Consider the following 25,960-nt stretch of genomic DNA (forward strand, 5'->3'; position numbering starts at 1 on the left):
GGGGCCGGTGTAAAGCCGGGTACCGGGGCCGGTGTAACGCCAGGGCCCGGGGCCGGTGTAACGCCGGGGCCCGGGGCCGGTGTAACGCCAGGGCCCGTCTGGCCGAGCCCCGGCGGGCAGGGCGGCGGGGCCTGGAGGAGGCACAGCCGGAGGTGGGTGCTGCTGCGGTCCGGGCGATGGATCGCCGGCGGCTTTTTGCTGCCAGCCGCGTGCGATCAGCGCCTCGTTCCGCCTCAGGGACCCCCGGGGTGAGGCCGAAGGGTGACCGTGCACAGCTCGGTTCACCCTGACGCCCGGCAGCGCAGTTCGGGCTGCCGTCGGTGACAGTGACGATGTGCGCGGCACCGAGCCCTCCGCTGAGAGGCCGCGCTGCCGGCAGCAGTAGGAATTTTAAAGGGAAACCGTGAGGTAGGTCATCTCTTAAACAAAGAAATGCAAAGGTGCTAATCTTCGGCCCGCATTTCAGGTAAAATAAGTATTCCAAGTAAAGCATAGTCTTTACCATAGTGAAGCCTGGTCCCATCGGAGTTAGACTGGAATTATGTCTAGGCATTCCTGCTTAACACAGAGAAGCTATTCTAAAGACCCTTTCCTAGATGCTTAAGCGGCTACAATGCAGCTCTCCTGTTTTTGCTGGAAATATTAAATCAGCAGTGTTAAATATTGAAGGCATTAGAAGCTCAAAATGGTGCTATGCAACTGACTTGCCCCTCCACCGCATTTATTATTTTTAATGTCAAAAATAACTAGTATTTTAGTTCTCAGCTGTAGATGAACAGGTTTGAACAGCTAGAATACTCTGCAAGCTAAAACTCCTCTGTTCCTAGCCTGTTTCCCAAATAATACAATTTCTTTTCTCAGAAAAAAAACCCCAACCCTACCTCTGTAGAGTCTAGCAGATACTGTGATTTTTCGTGACCCTCACTTTCTGTCTGTCCACTGGCTACCCCCTTCGTTGAGTACAGCTTTTTGTCTGCACCTTTAAGGCCTGGATCGCTTCTTGAGCATGCCCTGCCATCTGTCCTATACGGTCGGCCCGTCAGCTTCTGCTCCCTTGATTTCTGGGCACCATTTGCCCACGTATTTTTGAACACACTTCAACGCCGTGCCCCCTTGGGATGAATCCCTCTATTAAATAAAAAAAAAAAAAAAAAAATCGGAAACTCTCTGCAGGGTCCTCTAAGTCTTGCAAAGCCACAGCACAGCTAGCAACTGCTAGCTAGTGCACTAGTCGGCGATGCACAACACTCAGTCCCCAAGGGTGACTTCACCAAAGGGGCCTCTGGAAGCCGAGGCAGCGCCCAGGTCCGCACGGCGCCCCGGCGCTCCCCCACGGGAAAGCCGCGTCCGGAGCCGCCACTCCCGGTGCGAAACCCCGGAGCGGAGCTGGCAGGAGCTAAACGTGACGGTATGCTCACGCCCCGATTTCGCTGCGAACCGCCGGCGTGCACTGCAGGACCAGCCAGGCGGGCTGCACCAGCCCCGGGCAGCCCGGGCGCCGAGCAGGCGACTGGCATCTTGGGGGAGGGAGGGAGGCGTGCGTAGAACGGCTCTGAGGGCGCATGAGCGAGGCTTACGGGGAGCTCCGCGGCTGGCCGGGGCCGCCTCCAGCGCCGCAGGAGCCCAGCCCGGGGCCCGCTCCCGCAGGTAACGGCGGCCCGGCGGCAGCGCTGGTCCCGGGGCGCGGCGCGGTGGCCGCAGCGGCGGCCGGGGCGGCGCCATTTTGCAGCCCGGCGGCGGCGGGCCGGGCTCCGGGGCTGCCTTCGCGGCGCGGGCCCGGCGTGACGGGAGCCCGCGGGTCTGCTGGGTGTGCCTGGCGAGCTCAGTCCGAGGCCGAGGGCTCGGGGCTGTCCCTGGTGGATGTGGGTCCGGAGTGTGTTCGCCGAGTGCGGTCTCGCGGCTCGGGAAGCAGGTCAGGAAGGGCCGTCTCGCTCCTGGCGTGCGGGAGGTCCGGTCCGGAACGTAACCTCGCTCCGTGCGCGGTCGAGCTGTGAGGAGGTCTGGGCCCGCAAGTCTGGCCTCCGGCAGAGTCAGTGGGACCTGAGCTCGGTGGAGCTCACATAAAGCTCTCTCCGGGGTGGGAAAGCCCTTCTCGGGGTTGCCTCGCCGTGCTCTGCTCGTGGGGTGTCAGGCAGGACCCCAAAGCGCCGGTCGCGGGCTGCGCTGGGCCGGGAGCTGCGCCCCTGAGGTGGGGGCTCGGAGGAAGAGTCTGGCCCCGTGGTGCCCAGCAGGGAACGATGTACGATTTTCTCCGTACTTCGGTCAGCCACTGAGTAGTCTCTCTTTTCGTGCTAGAGCAGGTACGGTACTCCGAGAAAGACAGCTTCACTCAGGTTTGGACGGGAGGCGAAATCCTGTGTGGCGATCAGCTACATCAGCTATGGCCCGATTAGCATACGGATGTGTTTTCTGACAGGATCGCTAGGGCTATGAAAAATGTTAAAACTGCAGTTGCTTTCTGAAAGCAACTATAGTTTTGAGTGGTACAATCTGGATTACAGAAGCTTTATGTTGTGTTAGGCTGTGAACCACAGTAGGTTTATTTTCCAAGGTAATGGGGATATGCCAGATCATACTATGCTTCTGTTTAATCTCCTACTTTGACTCCATGGTGAGCATCAGTTCAGTTTATTTAGCCCTTTCCAAATATTAAAAGTCCTTTTCCTAGATAAGAAAGGTGCTTCAGGCATTCAGTCTTGGGAGCAGTTGGGCAAGGAGATGTGTGAAAAATTAATTAGGGTTTAGGTAGATATTTTCAAAGACAAAAAGTGTATTTGAAGCCTATTCATATTACAGTGATGAGAGGACAGATTGATGGTTTTGAGACTCATCTTGCAAAATATCTCATGCTGGGGCTGATTTTAATACCTTTGAGAGTCAGCCCTGGGTGTGGAAAGCTTATCATCCTTTGGAGTGTTCATTCCAGGCAGTCCTGTGTAACGGGATTTTTACAGAGCATGGAAGATGCCTCTAGGGGAAGCCTCCATTTTGATTGCTGTGCCTAACTCGAGTAATTCTGATGCTCCCGAGTTTGCTGTCAGGTTTTTAAGATGATAAAATGTGTGTTTTCCAGATTCCTGTGTAGGCTGCTTTTTCACCAAGAATCTGGAAAATTACTTGGCTTTTCGTGGGGTTTGGTGCTAAATAGGTTTGACTGTAGGAAGCACACATTATTGCAAAGATAAAGCATGCAATTGAAGTTCTTTCTCTTAAAAATTTGATATTTAAATATGTGTCAAATGAAATGCCATAGTCAAGGAACCAAAGCAGTGGAATGAGTTGCCTGTACATTTCTTTTGGCATGAAGTGTGTGTGTGTGTCAGTGAAATGCTTACTTCTTCTAAGCAATGGGTAATAAGAGTGTTTAAATAAAGGTGTGGTGTATATATAATCCACTGGAGTACAATCCATGGATTAGAGTGGAATTTCAACACTCATTTCATTTACTTAGGGAACTCCAGTTATGTTTTGATGCCCAGATGGATTAATTAATTGTAGTGGTAGAAAATACAGGGTGTAAAACACAGGTGACTGTTGAGCTTAGTATTTCACCAGGTTGTAGAGAAATTCGGGAATCTGGAAAATGCTAAATAAGTCTATGCTAATTTGCCATGCAGTACTATGGTATTTTCAGGCAGCTAGTCAAAAAAATTTGAATTGGCAGACCATCAAACTTGTTTCGTACAATCAAAATATCAGAGGCTTATCTACAAATAGAAACACAAGGAGCATCCTTTATTGTATTCAGCAAAGAGTTGGAGTATGTGTGCTGTTACGGAACTTTATTTTTATGCAAATATTAGTCTAATGGATTTTATAAGCATAAACAAGATTATAAGTGCCCTGAAACAGAATGTCTCATCTTGGACTGGCAATTATAAGCACAGATACAGTTTTGCTTTTTTTACAAATTAAAAAAAAAATTGCTCTGGAGTAATTTGCTCTCAGTGGCAAGAGAAATCTGCAGCAGAAGTATCTAAAGAAATTTCTGAGCAGTAGAAGTAGCCTTATTTTTTATAATATCCATAGTAGCTGTGCCCAAGGTTGATGGAGTGACAGTCCTGCTAGCCTCAATGAGCTGCACGTAACTGTAGCGTGGTCTTCATCAGAATCCCAGGGACATGGAGATTTCTTTGAGATGTGCTTTTAGGAAGCTCCAGAACATCTTGTCACGTGGCATCTTCCTGCATGCTCTGTTTCTGCATTTGATATTTTCCAGTGCTTTTAAACAGCCCTTCTTTTCTGGTTTTTTTTTTTTTCAGACAGTTATTTAGACCTGCTAAAACTATCTGTCTTGAGAGATACTCTCTTCAGCCTCAGCTTTATCCAAGATACAATATGGTTATTACATAACCTAGTATTTTTCTTTTTGTTACTTGCATAGCAGAATAACTGCAGAACTTGGCTTGATTCAGGTTAAACTGAAAACTGGAGAGAAAGAGGTTCTAGGAATTTGCTATTTTTACATGCTTGACATTTTTCTCTCACGATTGAGCTTAGGTATTATGTTTGCCCATTTCAGGACTGCCTCTGAATCGAAGTCCAGAAAGAAGAAACAATCTGTTGGTTTAAGCTGAACATTTGTCTCTAAGATTAAGAGCAAAGCTATGCCAGTGCTTTCGGAAGACTCAGGTAACTAATCTGCATGCTTTCAACAGAACAGTGACTGAAATCTTACCATATGTATTTCACACATAAAGTTAATTCAAATTGGAGTAAAATATAATAGAATTAAGATAATTCAACTGGAGTTTTTAGCAATTACCTACATAAAGGAAGGTGGAGTGTAAAAGATGAAAATTAATAAAGTTGGCAGGAAACAGTTTCCTAAGAACCTTAGAGCACTTGAATATATTCTGATAGACCTGAATATATTCTGATAGACCTGAATATATTCTGATCGACAGGCTCAAGTAGACAAACTTGGACCTCTCAGTGTAACAGTGCCTTCTACACCTGCTTAATAAAGATCAGCCCATATATATCTGCTGCTTGCTGTGTCACTTCTTAGTATTTTCTGAACAGGGGTTGGTAAACTTTGTTAATATTCTTCCTTTTAACTTAAAGTAACAGTGACTTCATTCAAGGCCACTTCACTAGCTTGTCCAGTATGCTACCCAGGGTGAAGTCACGCATCCTAAATGATACTTAGCATTAAAGCAGAAGTGAGTTTGAGTCTCCTGGATCAAAATGCACTCTGAGAATAGCCACAGGAATAGATTTGAACCCCCTCCCCCTTTTTTTTTTCTTTTTTTATTTCCTGTTTTGTTTTGGTCTTGTCTTCCCAGGCATGGTTCACCAGGAAAAACCTAGCATTTGTCTGGCCCTGTGCACTGCAAAATTGGGATATTGATGATTTAAACACTTTTTTAGAAAACTAGCCACAAGCTTTGCTTCCACCACAATGAAAATCTACACCAGTCCTTTCTTCCTCTGGTCAGGCTTCTTGCAGGTGCCTCAGAGGCAGAAAGGGCAGGATAACACTTTTAAGCAAAGTTGCTGGGAAGTAGAGCTGGTACCTGTGCAACAAAGGAGGTGATTCAGTCATTTTGAGAGCCTGCTGTGGCACTAAAAATTCAAAGTTTGTAAGAGGGCTAGTTGTTTTGGAAACAAAGGGTAATAAACATGAAGTGGGAAACATGAAAGATAATGTTTTTCAAGATAAATATTGCTTTGTTAGCTTTTGCCTTGATATGATGCTGTTTGCCACTTAGGAAGGGAGCATTGCAAAATGAGGGGTAGGTAAACACAAGTCTCTCTGCAAACTTGATGGTCACCAGTATGGTACCCAAGTAAACGTAGTGACTGCTAAGGCTGCAGTAGAAGGTCCCATGAGAAATGCTGTGTAGAATGTTTGTGTTCTGTCCTGAACCTAAATTTAGGATTGCATGAAACTTTGGCCCTTTTGACATCTCAACTAAGACCCGATTCAAATCATAAAGAGGAAATGGGATTCCTTAGGGATGTCTTCAGTGAAAGGAGTCTCAGCTACCTGATGAAGGTAAAAGTTTACATTTATGTATGTACATTTTCCTTACAGTTTACTTTTTCTCTGTTCCCTTGATTTATCAACCATTTACTTTGCCAATTTTTTTTTTTTGAGAATTCTGTACCAACCAAAGCATATGTGTGTTTAAGCACAAGGATTAATAATGTTTGACAATTAGCATATTTTGTTCAGAAATAAATTTTTCTGCTCTTCTTGCTAAAATGAAGATACAGTGCCCCATAGCTAAAGAGTAGTGTGAAATGGCTTCATTTTTTCCTTTATGCTCCTAAAGTCTTAACAGATTTTCTGACTGTCTGAAACTACCATGAGCAAAAAGAAAACTAAAAGACTCCTAAACAAAACAAAAATAACCCAAAGAAAGATTATTTTCTGACACATCTCAGATAAATTATGTTCATTAAATAGAAAAATATTGCAGTGTAGGTATATTTAGAAAGTTTTGTATCTCTCTGTAGAAATATCCCTGCATAATCTTTTTTCAGATTCATGAAAAACTCCGTCATTATGAAAGACAGAGTCCAACTCCTGTTTTACATAGTGCAGCAGGATTAGTTGAAGATGTGAGTAAAAACTCGTCTCATAATTTTCCTGTTATTTCAGCCTGCTTTTCTAACAAATCAAAGCTTTGCAATTGTACTATATGTGAACATATTTCTCATCTTCCCCAGCTGCATTGTAATCTGTTGGCCATGATTAATCAAGGAAATGAGAGCTCGAAGATACCAAGTTATTAAATGCCTAGTGAAGATGGACACATTCATGCAGAAGGAAAGGATTTTATTAATGGCCTTCATGAGGGAGAGGCTGCAAAAAGCATTCAGTCCTTTCTTGACAATAGGCTATCCCAGCTAAGCACTCAGTCTTGCATTCAGACTTAAAACCATTACAACCCAAGCAGCATTGCTGTTGACATAGAGTGGTTTGGGTTGGAGGGACCCTGAAAGGTGATCTCATCTGACCACCCAGCCACAGGCAGGCTCATCCACCACTAGATCAGATCGATCAAAGCCCTGTCTAACCTGATTTTGAGTATTTCCAGTAGTGGGGCATCCAAAACTTCTCTGGGCAACCTTGTTCCCAGCATCTCACCACACAGAAGTTCTAGCGTATCACCACCTTCATCATAAAAAAATTTCTTCCTTCTATCCAATCTCAATCTGCTCTCTTTCAATTTAAAACTGCTGCCCCATGTCCTGTCACTACAGGCCTTGGTAAAGAGCTTTTCTCTTTCTTGTAAGCCTCCTTTACGTACTGAATGACAGCTGTAAGGTCTCCCCAAAGCTTTATCTTCTCCAAGCTGAACAATCCCAACTGTCTCATCCTTTCCTCATAGGAGAGGTGTTCCAGCCCTCTGAGCATTTTCGTGATCCTCCTGTGGATGCACTCTAACAGGTCTGTGTACTGGGGACTCTGGAACTGGACACTGCTCTAGGTGAGGGGGTCTCAGGAGAACAAGAGGAGAGGGAGAGAATCACCTCCCTTGACCTGCTGGCCACACTTCTCTTCATGCAGTCTGGGATACAGTTGTCTTCCTCGACTGCAAGCACATATTCCCATTGTGTATCTGATGTTTCGTCTACCAGGATCCTCAAATCATTCTCCACAGAGATGCTCTCACTCAGTTCATCCCCCAGTCTGTTCACAGAGCAGAGTTGTGTCTTAGATTTGTGTGTAACACGATGCCATGTGCCTGAAAAAGTGAAATTTACACTGCATTTGATGACTCTTTTCTACCGTAGTATAGGAAAGGGTGGTGGAAGGTTTGGGAGCTTAAATATCTCCCTTTTCAGAGTCAGGAGACCCCGGTGCCCCATCTAAATGTGCAGCATACCCCCTCTCCCTGTTCCCAGATACAGTGCACCACCTCCACAAAAGTCTCAGCATTGCTACCAAGTCATACAAAATTTCCATCTTCAGAATAGCAGAGAAGTTTTTTATAGAACTGTATGACTTCCCTATTTAGAACCCTTAACAGGGTAAGGAAATCTCTTTTGCCTCAATGCATTTTCCCTTCCTCCTCCCTCCTCTGCTTTCTTTCTCCTCCTACCCAATCAGCCCAGTGCAGGAGTGCCTCCATTATTTCTCTAACCTTTTGTTTAAAAGGCCTGAGACTCCAGGGCATACTTTGGTATCCACGTTTTGCAGGGGAGCAAGGGAAGTGATGTTGTATGTTCCACACAGGTAATACAAAATGATTGGAGAAAGGTTTAAAGTCTTTTATCAAATAATACAAGCACAGAAGTGTTTTTTTCAGGGATCATTTACGTATTCCATATAGATTTGAAAATTTCAGAAGTCACTCCTGAAATTATATTGATGGAATAACTCTTAAAATGTATGTTTAGGGATCATGATTCTGATTCCTAATGCTGTCTTCTGTACTATCTAATAAAAATAGCTGAAGAAGCTTTGGTTTCTTTCAGGTTTCATGCACTGTGGACTGGGATGGGTTTTGATCTGTGCGCACTGCTTTGATGGATGATACATGTTAGCAAACACTCAGCAGAAATGTAAATGCATGATCTTGTTCGGTGGACTCCTTTAATTTTGAGGTTGTAAATTTTTATTTTAAAGGTAATAGAAGAGTTGCAGACAGCACCAGTGAATAATGAAGAAAAAGAGCTACTTCAGCTGTTGTCAACACCACATCTCAGGGTAAAAAACACATTGGAGACCTTAACAAAATGCCTTTGCAGAATTGCAGTAGAACATTTTGTATCAGAAAAGTTGTGTTGAAGCATCCCTAGGAGAAAGGAAAAACCTCCTGCAAAGTAGTTCTATTCCACTGGGATTTCCTGCACAGACTTTAGGATGTGAAGGAAATTGAAAAGAGACAGCATTGGCCTTTCCTGCAGAATGCACCACGCTGTCTTCCATTCCTCCCTTCCTTACTGTTTTCTGAGGGACCAGAAAGGAAAAGGATACCTTCTTGCTTTTCGTAGTCCACTTAAAATTTTTTTAGGCTGAGCTTGATTGTTGCCTGGATTTATTTTAAACAGTGACATATACCAGTATATGGTTTACATGATGGGTAAGATAATTGCTCAATCTGTTTTGGAGGATTTGTGGTGAGGGTAGAAAGGGGGAGGTTTAAGTTTGCTGTAATACTGGAACCATGAGAGCTGGGAATTGCAGTATTACTCCATTACATGACTGTTTTTTATTTCCTTTATGCAGGCAATGCTTGTAGTACATGACACTGTAGCACAGAAGAACTTTGACCCAGCCCTTCCACCTCTACCTGATAATTTTGATGATGATTTTGATGAGGAATCAGTGAAAATTGTTCGGCTAGTGAAAAATAAAGAACCCTTGGTACATATTAGATAATCCATCTCCAGTCATAAAACTTTATAGTGCAAGAGTGTTATTGTGAGTATGCAGGAGATACCTGAAGATGTCATCAAATGGCCTTCAGAAACTGGGAGTGTTCTGAAGCTCATAAAATAACATAAAAAAATTTGGTAAATGCACCTTCAGAATTGTGCATTAAATGGTTTATGGGCATGGGTTTATAATGCCAGTTAGCACAGGAAACACGATGAAGGAACTGTATATTTTGAAGCAATTATGCTTATTATATGTGTTAATTCTTTTCATACTGTGGCTAACTTTCAATGACTTATATTCACTTGCATGAAAGTCAGTGATATATGGCAAGAGTATGTTTGATACCTGTATGTAAGCATTATATTGTCAAGGTGCTAATTTTATACAAATGGAAATGGAAAAATTGATTCCCTAAGAAAAAACAGTTGTGTTGGGAAAGAAATCTGCTTTTTGTGTATTGCAGTAGTAGAAGGGAGCAGTGGCTGAATTCCTGATTAAAGCTTTGTATTGCCAGCAGAGGTAGGAGGAGGAAAAAAATCTCATTACTTGGGTTTTGTTGTTTTTATATATAAAAGTGCTGACTATATTGTATAAAGACTTAGAAGAGGAAGAGAGAAAATTTGTTACAATAAGCTGTTTTGCACACTTGAGTGACTTTGATGACCACAATAATGCAGGAAGTGTAAGCACTTAGCAAAGTCAGCAGAAAGGAAGGTGTGTGCACCTTCCCATAATCACTTTGCGTGGGCAAAACTTGATTAATGGTGGAGATCATTAAGGAGAAAGAGAAAATCCGTAGAAGAAATTAATTCCAGTTTAAAAGACATAATAACATACACATTATTTCACTGGTTGCTGAATTCAGAGCAAATCTCTTACGGTTTTTTGGGTGGGGGGTATGTTTTATTTCAGGGAGCTACCATCAGAAGAGATGAACATACAGGAGCTGTGATTGTAGCAAGGATCATGAGAGGTGGTGCAGCTGATCGCAGTGGTATGATTGCAGTAGTAAATTTCTGAAGTTGCATTTGTAAACCTCTAAAGTTTCCTAAGCATGCACTTAGCATTTCTGTATCTCATCAGTAAGCTGTTAATATAATTACATACAATTTTTTTATTAAAATGGCCATTAGGAAAAAATGAAAACAGATGGAAGAAGTAGGTTTGAGCTTTAAAAGAAAGCAAAGAATGTTTTTTAATCTAGTTGGTTTATTCAGTGTATCATGTGTTGTTTTCTGTTTGCTTTACTGAGACATTCTTTTATGTCAGTTGACAGTAGCTATATATACAAGTACCACATTTCTTATTGAACTGGATAAACAAACCTAAAACTTGCAGAGCCTCTTCATGGCTTGTTAAAAAAAATTTAGTCTAGCTTGCTTTCTGGGACTGTGTAGTATTGATCTGTCAGTTGACAGACATGTCATTCCTGCCTTTATAGGCAGCAGCGTGTCCCCTGACTTTATAAGACTTGGTCACACTCATTAAACTATTCCAGTTTTGCATGATACTTAATACTGATCCTAATAGTGATTTTCCAGAGTACCCTGCCACAAGTTGCCTGTCTGCATGCTGCTCTTCTTTGAGACTGTGCTGCATGGAAAGAAAGTGCTGTAAGGAATAAAGGCAGGAGACTTCAAGGCACTCATTTCCAACAAAGGCACTTGGCTCTAGTACTAAATCCATCGGTCTGGATGAGGGAGGAGAGGAAGTACATTCTAATGACTTAGGCTCAACATCACAGGAGTGGTGCTTTCCAGTCTCTAGACCTATTTTAATTTACTTACCATCTTTTCAGGTCTTGTCCATGTTGGAGATGAACTAAGAGAAGTCAATGGTATTACTGTGCTTCACAAACGACCAGAAGAAATAAGTCAGATTTTGGTCTGCACTGATTTTCATTTCAAGATCTTTTCTGTTTGGTGATCTAGTAGTTACAGTAGATGATGAAATTTAACCATGAGTTTAAAATATAGAGCTAAAAGATGCAATCCCTGCTTGTCTTTGCATTAAGAGTTTTTCTTCTCCCAGTGGATTAGTCTTCTCCTTTTGACTTCAGAAACTTCTGCGAACTGGATTGGTACCAAGTAAGATACAAATACAAAGTTAACGTGTTGCTCTGTCAAGAACTTCCCTTTAATGCTTTGTTTATGACAAGCAAACTGCAAAGTATAAGTACATTCCTAAAGATGATTCGTAGTGTGGTATGTTAGGAAGCTGAAGAAAGTCTTGTCCATGTGTTCAGTAGAGCTGTCAGTCTGTTCTTTACCAGCAGATTCCTGGTGACATGAACAAATTCTTGCTTCAAGCTTCTCTAACATGAACACCCACAAATCTTGGTAGAAAGTGTTGTAGCTCTTCCGCTTCTTTGTCTCTGACTTCCCTCTTGTGGCATGGTTCCCCCTTGTCTTGGTGTGGAGTGGAGTTAGGGACACAGTAAGGAGACTGGCAACACAGAAGACTGGCATCAGTTCCATCACCTAATTTCAATTTAGATCAAAATAATCCCAAATAATGACAATGACTGCATTTAACTTGGGGGGCAGGGGGTTGTTAAAACCACTTTGAAATAGTGTGTAAAGTTTTATTTATGGGGAACCTTGGGATGCTATTCATCTGTCCTCTGTAATTTCTAATTACATCTGTCCCATGTGAACTAATGCCTGAAGTGTAACACTTTCCTTTCCATGGTTTATTTTTTGAAGAAAAGCTACAAATGTTTGGCTGTGTTTGCTTTTTAATCTGTGCAGAATTGCAGGTTTATCTACAACACAGTTCATCTCATGCGAAATAAGGCGTCTAAAATAGATAAGATAAACCCATTCTAGACTTCTGAAGGACCTAGAAGTGCTTTTTAGTTCACTATAACTAATAATTGTCATTTACTAGTAAAGATTTCTAGAGTGAAAGTAGGTGTTTCTTTTATAGATGTTTACATTTCACTCTAACCAGTTAGAGTTTTCTCCAGTTTTATGGAGCAAACACAGCAGTATTTTTCAAAGCAGCATTTTAAAATTATTAATCTACAATAATTTAAGTCAGTGTCATACTAAAAGCCACAGAAGTATTTAATGTCCTGTGAACTGTAGCCCAGAAATTAATGCAGCTGCTAAAAGCAAACAAAGGAATTTTAGTGCAGGTCTTAATATGTTTTAGCCCAGTAGTTCCTGTGGATGTCTCCATGGGCAAGACACTTTTGTGGAGTCATTCAACATCATGCTAGTCTCTGTAATGCAGGTAAATAGTGGATTAGCTTGTCCTGTTAAGAGTTTTGAGAAGGAGACGTGCTTAACAGGAGCATGAATAGTCTGCATTGTATCCTTGTCCTGCTTTCAAAGTAAAAATCCATTTCTGTTTTTCTCAGGCTCAGTCTCGAGGGTCAATAACATTAAAAATAATTCCAGCCATCAAAGAAGAAGATCGTCTGAAGGACAGCAAGGTATGCAGCTGAAATACTGAAGCACATCTTTACAGCCTGGCATCTCTGTAAATGCACCATTCCTGCTGTTCCAGTGGGAAGTGCCACAGACACAGAATGGAACTACAAAGATAGGAGAGTGGTTTCTTGTGCAGTACCTTTTTATTCAGTAGAATTACTTGCATGACTCTTCTCCTCTTCATCTTGGCACATGTTCTTTTATAACATTTCTGAAATCTAGGCTCTTCTTTTTGGTTCATGTAATTAAATTTGGTGTTCTGCTGTCTCCTCTTACCATGGCAGCTGCAGTCTGTCCATTATCTCTGGGCATTTTGCCACTCACTTGAGTGAAAACGGACCTCTCTGCAAACAGAGCTGCATCCATCATGTGACCCCATCAGCCCACTTCATCTGCCCTCTGTGACCAGCAATAACTTACTGCTCAACTGGCCCTTTACAGGATTCCTCTGTCAGTCTCTCTGCTTCCCTGCTTTTGGTGCTGAATTTTTCCCTGAAGCCCACAAATCACTTTCTAAAGTGGTTCTGCTGTTATGTGTTAAATAGTTTAAAGATACAAATCCAAAGTTGAACAGTAGATTTTGATTCATTAAAGGAACACTTTAAGGACAGTCTTTACAGCTGGGCAACTTTGCCATGAATCCATTTTTATTGTTTTCTCCCTACCCTCATTTTTTTTCAACCATTTCTTCATTGCATTTTGTACTTCATGTAGATTGTGATCTGTGTTTCTTGGGACTTTAGTCTTTTGAGTCTCATCTTCCACAATGCCAATATATAATGACTGGGTGTGTGCTGGAAAGTTAATTTATTTTTCTGCATAAGCTTGCTAGGTGTCTGTATTTTTGAGTGCTTGAAGGAGGGATAAAGAGTATATATGGTTAGCAGTGTTAACATTGGGGAAAACCTTTCAAAGGCAGTTTGAAATTCCAGATAGGACAAGAAGAAATGACATGTTAACTTTCTTTTAAAGGTGTTTATGAGGGCACTTTTCTGCTATAATCCCAAAGAAGACAGAGCCATTCCTTGCCAGGAAGCTGGGCTGCCATTTAAAAGACGACACGTCCTAGAAGTTGTAAGCCAAGATGATCCCACGTGGTGGCAAGCCAAGCGTGTCGGGGATACCAACCTCAGGGCAGGCTTGATCCCATCTAAACAGTTCCAAGAAAGGTTTGTCAGCAAAGATTACAGATTTTTTTTTTTTCTTTCACGTGGATATAGTGTCACATTGATTTTGTGCTGGGTTTTTTTCACAGAAAATGAAGGGCACGGTCATGCCAGGGTAAATACAGCTGCTTAGAGGAAAGTGCTAAAAAGCTGCATCTTCTCCAATTGTATAATAAACTTCCTAGCTTGATTTGGGTAGTTTGCCATTGACTTAATGCTTTGTAGCATGAGGACAGAAGCACTTGCTAAACAAACATGTATAAAATGAAATGTGGAATATCAGTCTCTTAACCCTCTTGGCTTATGGAGACACTGTATTTCACAGCCTTGTACTTGCACAGATTTATTGTAACTCTCTTGAATTTATGCCTATAATAATAATAATGAAAACTTTATCTGATCTTTCTTCTGGCTCCTAAGAGAGTATTTAGCTTGGACCGGGATACCTTCTAGAGCTTGAAGTTTCTCTGTTTTCACAGCAAGATACGTGTATCTTCTAAAGCAAAAATATCCCTCAGTTCTTGTCTTTACAGTACAGAAGTCCTGTATTTGAGAAGGAATCTGTTTTAAGCCACTGGTCTCACTTTGTGATTCTTACTCCACATCACTAGATATGTCATCCTTGGATTGTGGGTGTTAAAGATGTGGGGTATCCAACAGCTGAGCACATCTGATGCTGTTGCCTGCATGCTTTCCATAAGGTTTCTAATTGAGGTCTTAGCTCCACTACATGAAAGCTCCTTTGAAACGTTAGGCAAATTCTGCCTGAGCAGCTGTTTCCTTCTTTCTGGGCATGCATATATGTCAAAAAATGGTGCTGCACAATGTTAAGCTGCACTGCAGTCTTTTTATTTTTTCAGATGTTGTAAACATGTAAAAATGTGGGAATATAGAAATTGCTTCGGTGTCTGTTTCCCCTGAGTGACTGTATAAATGCCTGAGCAGCATCTTTTGTCTGTTATAAATATTGATCTGTTGCAAAAAAACACTTTGGAAGAAATTGTGGTTCCAATTGCCAGCAGTGAGGGGTTTCTTGAGGGCTGGATTTCTGTGCTGGATTGTTGGGGTATTTTTGGTGTTGGATTTTTGGTAGGAGGTGTTGAGCAAATAGGAATTGAGATCTGGTTTGTGATTTTAACACCTAAGGAAATTTTACTTGAGACTCTGTTTGTACATTTTCATATAAGCTGGGTAACTTGGTTTGTTTACTAGTAAATAACAGAAAACTTTAAATTGTTCTGGAAAAAGGTGGATGATTTCTATGTATGCATAGCTGCAATGACTGTTTTGGCCAAAGGTTATCTACTTTTCTTAATGTTGCAAAAAAGATCATGTGGGCAAAAGGGAAATAAAAAAATTGGATTGATAAACTATTGATTTCTGTGCTCTGATATATGAAAGCATAAAATGTTTTAGAATCTTCTCTCTCATTCCCTTATCAGTAACAATCTGTGACTGTCAGTTTTAAAGAAAGTCTTTTAAGTAGTTGAATCAGAGACATTTTAATGTTTTTAAGAAAGAGCACTATTTCATTCTTTATTTTCAATGCTGTGTGTATAACATGCTATAAATCTCTATAATTCTGAGTTTACATATCTAAAATACAATGATTTTCTATTCAGACGACTGATCTACAGAAGAAGCACAGGCACTCTGCAGAATTCCAGAACTCCAAAGAAACCATTATGTAAGTCTGTTGTGTTCTTTCAGTGGTGTTTTAACTGATACTAAATTCTCAGTATTTTTCTGCTATTTCAATAATGATGTGTTTGAGTGTATTTTACCACTGATTGATATTTTGAATACAATCTGCCATTGGTTGATATGCATGGACCCAGGCTGCCACAGGGGAGGATTTGGGTTTGAGCTTTATCCAGTGTTGCTAGTGTCTGTTGTTTTCAAAAAACATAGCTGCTTCTCTTCCTGCTCTCAAGAACATGAAGCCTTATATTTAGATGCCTTAAAATTTGTTAGTGTTCACACTTTTTCTATGATTTGAAACTTGAAAGTTTCAAGAATAACTTAATGCATACTTCTTGAAATTCTTATATAAGTGCATGAAACTACTTTAAATTCATGTGACTGCTCTAAACTCATATGACAATACAGTGTACCTTTAAAGAAGAGAAAAATCACTGGAGCTGGAAATACAATCTATATTTCAGGCTTAATGTTACAGAGCTGGTCTTAAGTAGACTTCAGAGTGAAGTCTCTGTCACTGAATTAGTCACAAAAAAAAATGCTACTTGTGAGGAAATTGCCAGTAAGTGATGGAAAGCAGAAGATGGTATGGTTATCCCAAAATGTGTTGCTGTTGCTCCTGGGTGCTTCAGCACAGGCACTCTTGATGTGGGGAGAAGCCCTGTGACTGTGTGAAACCAGGATTGTGCTAGGACTGCCACCCTCATGGAGACAAGGAATCAGGAAATTGTCCCTCTTGAGTAGTATAAGTGAATTGGTACATGATGAGATACAGGTATTGTTACACTACAAGGAGGGAAGATGCTCAATCAAATTATAAAATAGCATTACTGATTTAAATGAAGCTTTTCCAAATTAGTTTCCATTGCATTCAAATTAGGAGGCATGTAATGAGAATTGCTGCTTAAGCGTTATCTCAGATGTTTTTGAGACAATTAAGCTGATAACTGGTTATAATGCTAAATTCCAGCCCAAAATTCTTTAATCAGTTGATGTGGGTATTGTACTGCAGTATTTTTTTTACACTAGAAAAGCCTGTTAAGCAAATCAAACTAGAAGAACCTTCCTTTCCATTTTCTCTAATTTTGCTCAATTATTTATCCATCTTTTAATATCTTCCCAACTCTGCCTTTCATGCTAACTATAGATGATCAGTCTTCTGACAAAGGTAGGTACTCTCCTAACTCACTTTCTATCCAAATATAAACAACCAATGTATTGTCTAAAATACTTGCTACAATTCCAAAGGGAATAGTAGATGTATTGTTCCTAGGACATTCTCTTCATGAATTATTATTTAAACTAATCTAATTCAGATTGATGACTTTAAGTAATGATAACTTCCCAGTTTGCTTCTGATTGAAGAGAAAAGATTTGTCTTCTGATACATATTTACACATTCTGTAGGTTTCTGAGTGAGGTTCAAAGTTAAATGCAGTCTTTCTAGCTGGTATGTTTAAAAAATAAAGAAGTATTGGGGTTTAACATTTTAGGGCACCTGTACCAATCCAAAGTGATTTGTCTTCATTGTTCATTTGGACTGCTGTGTTATTTTCGTTATGAGCAACTGTGTTGGGCTTAAGCAGTTTATATGTCACTGTACCAGACCCCTTCCAAATATCAGGTATTTCCTGTTGAATTCTGTATGCTGTGATTTTTGTTTCACATTACAGTTGCTTCTTGAGGTTCATATTCCAAGCATTAGTATTCCATCACTTTGGTGAAAGTACTAATCATATTCTGTAATTAGAGTATAGCAGTCACGGCCAGCTGTCAAAGCACAAGTCTGAAAGAGCCTACCTTCAAGAGCAGAAAATAGCTCTGATCTTAGCTATGGATTGATGTTATTGCTATTTGTACTTTATCTTATGTAGGCATAATGTTTCAGGAGTACACGTTGGCATTGCTTGATTACAAACCTGCATGCAACTGTTCATTAAAAACCAAAAGCCCTCTCTTGACTGGCACTTTTTGTTAAAGGTTTAAGCTGCATATATTTTTGCTTATGGTTGGGTTTATCCCAGAACCATACACCACCACCTTAAAATGAGTAGAGTTCTGCAAATATTGCAAGGGCACAGGTGCCTAAATGTTAACAAACCAGGTACCCCTCTTTCAGGAAGTGTGAGAACTCGGCATTTGTCTTAGGATTGCAGTGTATTTTATTGCAGCTAAATATCATGGTTTTGTTACGCACACTTTTAGGGGCCTTGGGGGTGGTTGTAATTTGAGGAGGAATAGATTGGGGATTTGAAACATGTTACTTTACATACAATGCATCTGACCAGAGCATTGTATCTTTTTAATAAAGAATTAATAAGCAATGATAATTTAACTTGGTCAAAATGAAGGGGGTTAGAGTTCCTCTTTGTCATTTCTGATCCCTTTTTTTCAAGCCCAAATGATAATGAAATACCAGAAGAGGCAATTTTCTTACATAATCATACTCATTTATAAAGTTACTCATTAAAAAAAGAGTTCTGTGTTTGTGGAGTCTTCTTTTTTACCTAAGGCTGAGTATCATACTTTTACCAGCAGCACTAATCAAATGTCATGAATGCTGAAAAGCATAAACTCTGGGAACTGTAAATACCAAGCTACAAAATTCTCTAGCTCAATATCAAAGTCAAGGATTTTTTCAAATACAAACCACTAGCCAAGGCAAGTATTGTTTTGGTATCAGTAATGTTTATAGTAAAAAAGTATGTGCAAACAATGCAGGATATTAAATTTCTTTTCCTTGCCAATGAGCCAGACTTGTATCACACGCATTGTCTAAGATATCTCCCTCCTCCCTCTCACTCTCCTTTCCCCTGTCCCCTACCCTGCACTTCCTTGCTTTTTAATTTACAGAAGACTGTGACTGTGAAGGGTATTTCAATGGACACTACATAGGTGAGTAACCAAAAACCCCTTACATCTTCCCTAACGCACCCACCCCAAACCAAAATGAAAACAAAAAAACCCCACCAAATAAAACGCCCCAAAAAACCCACTTCCACATTAAAAAATTAAAACTGGACTATGTCTATTAATTTCCCATTAACATTACATTAATAAACTAGATTATCACTGTGAAGAGGCATAATTGGACTTTGGCATAACCAATTCTTGACAGGTTAAGGTTATATGAGGGGTTTTTATTACAGGTTGGGTGCTTGGTTTTCTATCCCATATGCAAACATTTCTCCTCTAATATTAGCATATATGCACTGATTTGATTATAAACGAAATTTGTGGGCATAACTCATATTTGAAGACAATAACTTGTAGCTGAACAAGCTTCAAAATCTGGATAAGTGGAGACATGTCAATATATCTTCTGTTTTTCTGCACAGCTGGTTTACGCAGGAGCTTTAGATTGAGTCGTAAAGAGAAGGAGAACAACGTGAATGAAGGCAAGCAAGCAGAGCAGGCAGATGGAGCTGAGTTCCTAACATATGAAGAAGTCACAAAGTATCAGCAACAGCCTGGTGAACAGCAAAGGCTGGTGGTTTTGATTGGTAAGATACCCAGCTGGTTCAAAATTTTTCATCTTTCTCCCTCTTCCCTTATCCTGCACTTCCAGAAGCTTCCTTTAGATGTTTGGTTCGGGGGTTTTTGTGGTTCTTAAATGTTTTTTCTGATTTTTGTCAGAACTCACTCTTTTATTTTAAATTACATTAAAAACAAAGAAAAAAAAACCAAGGAATCAAACTCACCAAATCCTTGTAAAAATAATGATGCAGGACTATTTCTCATTTTTCTGATTCACTTTCCTTTGGTTGTTACTCCAGCATTTAGTTAGGCTGTCAGAACTACTGATGAAGAGGTAGATGTTAGAATTATCTAACAGGATTTTGCATGCAATTTTAACTCAGCCTGGTGTTGAGCCAGCTTCCCAGGATGCCCTAGAATTCAAAGGTATCTCATAGAACCAACTGCTGAGATTACAGATTTTTTGACTTAAGTGTCTGCCAGAGGATTGTCCAGCAGTTGTTCAAGGAATTCAGTTTGTTCCTGATGATGTTCTTCAAAGCAGAGTATGGCAGACCAGGTCATGAGGTCTCTCATGAAGTGGTTTCTTCAAGCACACTCTGAATCATACTATTTGTGTGAAACTGATACATTTATTTTCTGCTGTATTTCATTTCACACAGAAATCTATCAGTCAGTTTTATTTTATTAGGTTGCTTGGGGGCCAAGTTAAGTGAGCTCAAGCAAAAAGTTGTGTCAGAGAACCCACAGGAGTATGGTGTTGCAGTTCCACGTGAGTAAAATTTACTGACTTGTGTTTGTTGCATCTTTATTCCCTAATTGCTGTCTAATGAATGTGGTGCCATCTGCACTGATGATAAATTGTGTTCTGACTACTGATTTTATGCATATTTATGAAGTACTTCAAATTATTTTTCTCATTGTCATATACTGTGTCTGCCTTTGATAGCTGAATAAATCATTATGTAACTTGGCACACATGCATTTTGGAATTCTGTCAGCTCAGTGGGGTTTTTTTAATTGTGTTTTCCTAAGTGGGCAGATTGCATTCACAGGGTCTGTTAAAAGAATGAAAAACCTAATACAGGAAGAAAAAATGGAGTGTGACTTGCAGAGAGAGCTGGTGTGATAAACTAGAATCTTAAGAGTCAGCCAAAACGTTGTGTGTTTAAAAGAGGGTGATTTTTCTTGAGAATAGCATTACAGCTGCAGTTAAAAAAAAAAGCAGACAGCAATAAACCAAGTCAAAATTTGGGCAAGATTTTAAGTTGTTGATTAGTATATCTAGGCTGTTCAAACAAGCCAGTCAAAGTAATAGAGAAATGAGTGATTCTTGCGTGGCTTTGTGGCTAGAGTTACACTGAGTTTCTTTTACTGGATTATTTTCTAAAAAAAAAGGAATTATCAGACACACACACAAAAAAAAAATGCATTGTTATTTGTATTCCCCAACAAGCTACTTTTTGAATCCAGAAAATTAACATTGAGGGCACTGTTTATATGTTATTTAAGACCTTTAAAAAGTTTTTCAGGCAGACTTCAGTAAGTTAGCAGAAGAACTCAGATGGGTAATTCCTACTTGAATTTAAACACATACAGAAAAAGAATAGCAGACATTACTTTAATGGTCAGGCACAGATTTGTAGAATGATCATCAAAGCTTCTCCTACAGTAATAACAATTACTAAAAGAAATTACACCAAGAGTAAGGGACTCTCATAATTATGCAAACTTCACAGTACTTTGGGAAAACAGCCATCAATATTCTTACTGTAAATTCAAAAGCAGCATAATAGAACTTTATATATGTCCTGGTTTTGTTTTTGAGTTTTCCAAGAAAATGAGAGTCCAGAATTCCAAATAGTTAAGTTACACTGTTTTCTGTAGGATATCCTCTGCTGCATCTACCAGGTGTAAGAAGGATGCTTCCTAATTTCTTTTTGCTATTTACAGCACTATTGGGAGCAAAACAACTTCATTTTTGGTCATACAGTATTTGAGATTGAATTTAAAACAAAATTATATGGTTTGATTTATATTTTGTTCATTTGAATTTGCCACTGTGTAACTTTCTTGTTGGAGGTCATGAAAATGTGACTGGAACTAAGTAGAGAAAACGTTTGCAAAGGCTGATATGTCTCCCATGTCTTGCTTCCCTTCTCTTCTAGATACAACAAGGTCAAGGAAAAGTCATGAGAGAGAGGGAGTAGAATACAATTTTGTTTCTAAGCAATCATTTGAGACAGATGTGCAGCAAAACAAGTGAGTTAATTTTAAAATACTGATATAATTGACTATTTAAAAATATTGCTTGTCCAATCTTACATCATATGAATACCAAAATCAGGTGGCCAGTTGGATTAGCTGTATTAGAAGGGTTCAGCTTTCCAACTAAAAAGCTCTTTATTGAGTCTGGACTGTTAGAGCAAACTCAAAAATTTAGCTAGAAGCCATTTAGGAATAACATTAGTAGGAGGCTCCTGAGTTAGAATTTAAACCTGCATAAGTGCTGTGATTGGTCAGAATTTATTCTAGTGAAAGTAACAGATATTTAGTTGGGCCTGCTCACTCTCTGTTTAATATGATGGGTCAAAAGTTTTATTCACAAGTCTACTTGAAAGTGTGTGGAAGAGTGAATTTGTGGCTATACTGACCATTCTGTGAGCCTGAGTGTGTTTCCTCACAGTTCAGATTGTTACTAGTCTCCCAAAAGATGGAAGAATTGCAGTCCATTTCCTTGCCAGCTTTGTTCTATTTTCTGTGAAAAATATCCTTTCTTCTTCCCCTTTTTGTGCTGATTAGCTACTAGTGGTACATGAAGAATTGCTACTAAGCAAGGAAGGGGGAAAAAAGTGGAAAAAATTTAAATCCCTACCCACCTACTCCTGATTTTCTGCCTTTCTCCTCCCTGTTTGACTACTGTGACTTCACGAAACAGCTGTTAAATGTTCTAAGTTAAATATTCTTAATATTTTTTGTAGCTGGTATTTAAAAATGTATTGACTTTTTAGATTTGTGGAACATGGAGAATACAAGGAAAATTTGTACGGTACAAGTCTGGAGGCAATCCGATCTGTGATGGCCAAAAAGAAGGTTTGTTTGGTGGATGTGGTACCTGAAGTAAGTTCTGCAGCTTATTTCAAAGAAAGCAAATATGATTTACTGCTGGCTGACAGAATAGGGCTCTTGGGAAAGCAGTGCAGTGGTTACAGTTCCTACATGTCCAGCTGGTACAGCCTGGATGTCTCTTTAGTAGTTGTCACTGTGGGACTTTTCCCTTGCTGTGGGACTGAAGTGCATCACTGTCCCAGCCTGCTCAGGTCCTGGACAGAATACTTAGAAGAGAGTTGTTTTTTACATTCTAGTTCTGGTTTTTAAAAACACTGGCCAACACACACACACAACACACACCCAGGGCTCTCATTTGTAGGACCTCAAAGATACAGGAACAATTTTTGGGTGCAGATACGGAATACAGTAACATTAGGAATCACCCCCGGACACTAGCATTGTAAGCAGTGCCAGTAGACCTGCTCTTAATACCTTCATGCTGTGAGTTAATACTTGAAATTTTGATTCAGATTTTGTAACTGGGCTAGGAAAAGACTCGTGGTACTACCTCAGATGAATTCCAAGTTTAAGATTTGCAGTGTTTGGCTGCTTGAGAGAAGCAAACCATAATTTGCCCATGAAGCCAGGTTTTTTTATACTTGCCTCAGTATTTTTTGCCATGTCCTCACTCCTTGGAATCACAGTGCAAAGCAAGGCAGGTGTGCTGTTAAGGCCATGTTCCATGCACACAAGAGTGTGTTAGCCACTGGCATGAACCTTTGTTTGAAGAGCAAAAGATGGCTGTGGTCAGATGTGTAGTACACAGGACTTCACAGTGTGTCAGCTTGTACCAGTGAAACTACTGAAACCAGTCTGAGTCTGTCACTGACATGCAGCAAAAAGAAGTCTGATAACAAAAAATATCTGTTCACAGGCAGTAAAGCACTTGAGGACTCCTGAGTTTAAGCCTTACGTTATCTTCGTGAAGCCCCTCATTTCAGAAAAGAAAAAACATGTCTTAAAATCTCCCATGTCAGAAGAAATCTCAGCCCCCCTTGTAAGTATTCTAATTTCTAATCTCTTCTTTTTAGACATGAAAGAAGTATTTGGGCTAGCACTTCTGTTACATGAAAGAGCTTCTCTTCCATGACAACAAGAGTTAAAGTGGGACCCTGAGTAGGTCCTGTGCACATACAGCCTTTCAGATGGAACTTTAGAATGGAATTTTTGACTCCTTATATACTCAAGTTTTAAAGTAACATGAAGCCAAGTGCCAGTCTTCCATATGGATCTGGGTACATCATCAAGGCTGCAGCAGGGGAAGTTGTTACTGAACTCAGATAAACCAGTAGTCACTTTACAGTTCTGATGAGCAGCACCAGCAATGGTAATGCTAGCCAGCTATTTCTTATACCTCCAAAGTGACAGCCACACCAGTGTCACACAGTGTTTTAATGGTGTGCACACAAAACAGTATGTGGATGTCTTCTGAGGATCAAACCTAGATCAGCTGCAAATAGGTGATGTGTAAATCTGAACAAAAACAGAGTGCATAATGTCATTACTTTGGTAACTTGAACTTAAATTTATGTTACAGAACTTTGTTCACTTGGTAAGTTTTTGTGTAAGCCCTCAAAATTACTGAACTTGAGACAGTGCATGCAGCATTCCCTTTCAGTTTTTGAGGAGTGTGGTTTCCATGTCTTAGGTTAGGGCAGCAACTCTGAGTACATAAAGTGCAGCATCACCATTTTATGTCCCTCCTGTAATGTATTTCCCCCCTTCCCTAAGGTCTCCTGCATTTTTTGGAACAGCTACCAGTAACATACTGCTCCTTGAGCTCAGTTTCAATATCTTCAATACCTTTTCCTAATGGTAGCAGCTTTTGTTCCATGTTCTTTTCTCACAGTAATGACTCATTGTGCTAATATACTTTAAAATGCTAGTAACTAGAAAGACATGCTGTAAATGTCATACCAACATCTTGTGTTGATCAGCAGGATGAAGAGCAGCAGGAAATTATTAATTCAGCAGCATTCATTGAAGAGCAGTATGGCCATTTAATTGACACTGTACTGGTGAAAGAAGATCTCCAGAGTGCATGTAATGAGCTGAAAAGTGTGTTAGAGAAACTAAACAAGGATTCATTTTGGGTGCCAGTCAGCTGGGTTAGGTCATAGCTTGTTACCATGTTTAAGGGAAAGATTGTATAAAAATGTTTTGTAAATACTTGAAATAGAAAAGGGGAATACGTTGAATTTGCTTCAAAGCTGCTGGTCTTATCTAGAAGGCAGTACATAAAGACTGTATGAGGAAAAACAACAAAGTCACAAGCTGACACTGCCTTTCTGAGTCAAAATTTTGAATAGCAGCTGTCCTTAAAGAAGTCGATACTCAGACTAAAGAAGCCAGTCCAATCTTTAGACTGTAAATAGTGCATTTTGTTACAATGGAGTTTTGCAGAGGGTCCCACACTTCCAAAGCATTTTCGTGCTGAGACACTGTGGCTAGAAAAAAAACCTCAGAATAAAGTACCCTTTGGGAACAAGCTTTGGAAGAGTGTTCTTTGGAGAGTGGTTACACCGTGTCAGTTACTCTGAAGTTCAACTGGCCAGGAAAACATGCTTCCCTTCACACAGAAGCATTGATTGGAAATCCTTTCCAGTTAAGCACTAAAAACTAGGCCAGCTGTAGAAGGGGGTTTTGTATGTCCATCACACTTCCCAGTACTCCAAGTTGTCTTGCACCAGTGTTAGGCTGCTCATCTGTAGCTTATGCCCACTTTCCCCTTATCTTTCCACTGACACAGGACAAATGCTAAACAACTTGTGAGTGTACCTGTATGGCTGGCCAGCTCATAAAACATAGATTTTTATAGTGTACATGAAAACAACTGCATATGGTTCTAAAATAGGACATTTAAGAAGCTAAGTTTCTGCAAAACATCTTTGCCTGTGCTACCTGATGGGACACAGCCTTAACACCAGTGGAACAGCTCTAAAAAGGGCGCTAAAAGGAGGAGCCTGAAGTAATAAATTGCTGTGCTACAGCTCAAAATCATCATCCTTCCAGCATTTATGACTTTTGTTCCAAATCTGGTAAAGGGTTCCAGAGTATCTGATTGGCCTGAAGAAGAAATCTTAACTGGTAAAGGATCTTGTATATAGTTGAGGAGACTTGAATATACAGTATTTTTAAGTGGGTCTTAATAAGAAGATGCAGAGCTGATTCTGGAAGTAGCTGTGCTTTATAATTGGGGGGTGTGAGGGGAGAGCATTGTACAGGTGCATGTTAGCTGTAACTAGTTCCTATTCTCACTTGCCTGCTGAGGTCTAATACTTCCTGTGTATTGTGCCCTTTAAACAAGACCTCTTGGTGTACCAGTCTTGTTCCTTATATCTTAACAGTATGATGTTATTCTTGTTCCATGACATTAAGCAGAACTAAAAGTTGCATATTAAAAGCACATTTCTTACATACCAGTGTCACTGAATCTACATTATGTCTAGCCCAAAAAGTTGTGTAGAAGAGTCACCCCCATCCATCTTCTCCACCCCTATCCATCCTCCAAGTGGCAGCTTTCATGGATGGTCCTGCCTGTGAGCATTGAGGTCCCATTCCCACTGCTACAAAAAAAAAAAGAACGTTTTCCAGTCAGGTCTCTGCACTTGTCAGTGCTGCAGCCTGGTGGCCTACCAGGCCTCAGCAAATGTACAAGGACTCCTTCACGTGCAGTGGACTGTCAGCTCTGCAGCCGTGTTCCAGCAGAGCCACCAAAAGTAATTTGG

At 40.3% G+C, this 25,960-nt stretch overlaps 1 protein-coding gene across 6 annotated transcripts; it reads left to right on the forward strand.

Moving 5' to 3' along the window:
- The first annotated feature begins 62 nt into the window (after positions 1-62).
- On the forward strand, positions 63-25,649 carry MPP3 (MAGUK p55 scaffold protein 3). Of its 6 annotated transcripts, none has more exons than XM_048315940.1 (19): positions 63-152; positions 4,523-4,632; positions 5,883-6,001; positions 6,493-6,570; positions 8,585-8,665; positions 9,188-9,325; positions 10,253-10,334; positions 11,139-11,224; positions 12,705-12,779; positions 13,750-13,946; positions 15,566-15,630; positions 16,792-16,812; positions 18,498-18,539; positions 18,983-19,147; positions 19,813-19,893; positions 21,290-21,383; positions 22,133-22,241; positions 23,107-23,229; positions 24,170-25,649. In XM_048315940.1, exons 2-19 carry the CDS (start codon positions 4,608-4,610, stop codon positions 24,350-24,352), a joined length of 1,764 nt encoding a protein of 587 aa, XP_048171897.1. In that variant the 5' UTR covers positions 63-152; positions 4,523-4,607; the 3' UTR covers positions 24,353-25,649. The 6 variants fall into 6 exon arrangements, with proteins under 6 accessions (XP_048171897.1, XP_048171879.1, XP_048171904.1 ...); XM_048315922.1 differs by lacking the exon at positions 63-152 and adding an exon at positions 1,553-1,647; XM_048315947.1 differs by lacking the exon at positions 63-152 and adding an exon at positions 1,553-1,647 and having other exon boundaries at positions 24,173-25,649.
- Positions 25,650-25,960: the final 311 nt, after the last annotated feature.

This window comes from Corvus hawaiiensis, chromosome 1, assembly GCF_020740725.1.
Source record: "Corvus hawaiiensis isolate bCorHaw1 chromosome 1, bCorHaw1.pri.cur, whole genome shotgun sequence".
In the NCBI taxonomy this organism is placed as follows: domain Eukaryota; kingdom Metazoa; phylum Chordata; class Aves; order Passeriformes; family Corvidae; genus Corvus; species Corvus hawaiiensis.